Source organism: Penaeus japonicus, unplaced genomic scaffold, assembly GCF_977035675.1.
Source record: "Penaeus japonicus unplaced genomic scaffold, GWHDUDI00000001_assembly GWHDUDI00000041, whole genome shotgun sequence".
NCBI classification, from domain to species: domain Eukaryota; kingdom Metazoa; phylum Arthropoda; class Malacostraca; order Decapoda; family Penaeidae; genus Penaeus; species Penaeus japonicus.
The window spans coordinates 9,933,086-9,935,585 of record NW_028234443.1 but is presented as its reverse complement, the minus strand read 5'-3'; the positions used below and the strand labels follow the sequence as shown (position 1 = coordinate 9,935,585).

The following is a 2,500-nucleotide window of genomic DNA, read 5'->3' as shown; positions in this document are numbered from 1 at the left end:
GAGAGATAGGGAGAGAGAGAGAGAGAGAGAGAGAGAGAGAGAGAGAGAGAGAGAGAGAGAGAGAGAGAGAGAGAGAGAGAGAGAGAGAGAGAGAGAGAGAGAGAGAGAGAGAGAGAGAGAGACAGACAGACAGACAGAGAGACAAATAGAGAGAGAGACAGAGAGGAAGAAAAACTAATAAAAAAGACACCACATACCATCAACACCAAATGTAAATACAGACCCTTCCCCCTGTAATTATCCCCCTCCTCCCACCTCCCTCCCCCTGCCCACTCCCACACCCCACCCCCTCCTCAAGCACTTGCCTGCATACCCCCCACCCCCTCCACCCACCCCTCGAGTCGCCCTAGACAAGGAGGATCTACAGAGCCGAAACGCAGCCAATCTTCTTAAGATATATCTCGAGTTCCTGTCAGCTCCTTGATGTCAAAGGACTTCAGGATCATCATGGGACATCGAGTGGACGGCCCTGAGGAACCACTTGAAGACTCGATACATCTGAAGGACGGAGAGTCTGACCGGGGGATATCCTTTTTTTTCTCTCTCGTTTGTTTGTTTGTTTGATTTTTAGCTGGAAGGTCTGGGAGGTCTGGAGGTATCTTTTTTTTGGCAGGGGGGGGGGGGGGGATTGGGTGTTAGGATGGGTTGGGGGAGGGGTATGGGGTATAGGGTAGGGGGGGTAAAGGTTTCAGTAGGATTAATGTTATCATTATGTTGATAATTAGTGTGATTATCATTATCTTGTTATCATTATTTTCGTTGTGCTTTATTCTATGATGATCATTATCGTTGCTGTTATCGATATTATCATCATTACCATTATCATTGTTGTCATTAGTATTGTTACTTCCATTACTAAAGTCATTACCATAGAAACAATCGTATTTATTAGTGCAATGATTATGACCAGGATTTTCATTACAATTATTTCTATTATCACTATCTTTCGCAATTATCTGTCGATCAGATATGCCCCTTTTACAAATTTAATCTAATATGTATCACTGAATATTAATTTCCTCAAACTGTCCTTAGCAGACAAACGCCTTCTTTAAAAGTTAGCTTTATAAATATTTTTACAGTTTTTTTCCCTCTCATTCATCTTTTCAAACCTTCCTTCGCAAACAAATACTTTATCTTAACTAAAATTTTCAAAATCCTTTTATCAACAATATTAGTATGCATATAAGCACACTTTTAATAGCAATCTACCTATCCATGTATCTAACTGTTTATCTATCTATCTATTTAATCGGTCAAAACAAGGAAATTGATTTCTCTTTCTCTCTCTCTTTCTCTCCCCCCTCTTTCTATTTGTATATATATCTATCAATCTATCAATCAATCTATCTATCAATCTACCAATCATTCTATCAATCTACCAATCTATCTATTAATCTACCAATCTATCTATCAATCAATCTATCTATCAATCAATCTATCTATCAATCTACCAATCTATCAATCAATCTATCTATATATCTATCTATCAATCCATCTATCTGTATACTGATAATTCTTTCTTTCTTTCACAGGATGCGTCGAGAGCATGGGTGTGTCGACCACGCCCGCAGGCCCAGTGTTGGTGGAGCCTCCCGCGGGCGTAGTCACCTTCACCAACACTTCGGGCGTGGTGCTCAATTGCCTGGCCAAGGGAGACCCGCCCCCGCAGATTGCATGGTTTCACTTGAACCACTCGCCCGTTACCAATATTCCGGGGGTCAGAGAGGTAGGTGGGCTGGTGTGTATGTGGGGAGGGGGCGGGGGGGGGGGGGCGGGGGTGGGGGGGGAGGCGGGGGAGGGGGGGGAGGGGGGGAGGGGTTGTAAGTTTTCTTTATTTTCTTTTTCTTCTTTCGTTTTGTCTCTCGCCTCTCTTGCCTCTCTCTCCCTCTCTCTCAATCGCTTTTCTCTCTCTCTCTTCTCTTCTCTACTCTCTGGCTCTACGACCACACACTTTCTTCTTTGAATTTATCTTTTTTCTGTCTTTATGGTGTTAAGAAAAAAAAAAACACACAACAAAAAAAAAAAAAAATCCAACTTTCTTTCTACCTTGTGTCTCTTCTCTTCTCTATCTTCGCTCTCTCGCTCTCTTGCTCTCTCTCCCTCTCTCTCTCTCGCTTTCTCTCTCTCTCTCTCTCTCTCTCTCTCTCTCTCACGCACACACTTTTCTCTCTTTGAATTTATCTTTTTCTGTCTTTCTGCGTGTTAAGTTTCTTTCTCTTTGTCTCTCTCTCTCTCTATCTCTCGCTCTCTCTCTCTCTCTCTCGCTTTCTCTCTCTCTCTCTCTCTCTCTCTCTCTCTCTCTCTCTCTCTCTCTCTCTCTCTCTCTCTCACGCACACACTTTTCTCTCTTTGCATTTATCTTTTTCTGTCTTTCTGCGTGTTAAGTTTCTTTCTCTTTGTCTCTCTCTCTCTCTATCTCTCGCTCTCTCTCTCTCTCTCTCGCCTTCGTTCCTCGGCTATCTCCCTCCTCCTCCCCCCTCTCTCTCCTCTCTCTCAA

At 43.1% G+C, this 2,500-nt stretch overlaps 1 protein-coding gene across 1 annotated transcript in view; it reads left to right on the top strand.

The window, feature by feature from the left end:
• The window catches only part of LOC122255262 (cell adhesion molecule Dscam2-like), a 60,904-nt gene that overhangs the window by 53,507 nt on the left and 4,897 nt on the right, over positions 1 to 2,500 (top strand). Inside the window, exon 2 of the mRNA XM_043019218.2 lies at positions 1,536 to 1,729. Within this exon, the coding sequence (XP_042875152.2) occupies positions 1,536 to 1,729 (194 nt within the window). The remainder of the gene's footprint in view (positions 1 to 1,535; positions 1,730 to 2,500) is intronic.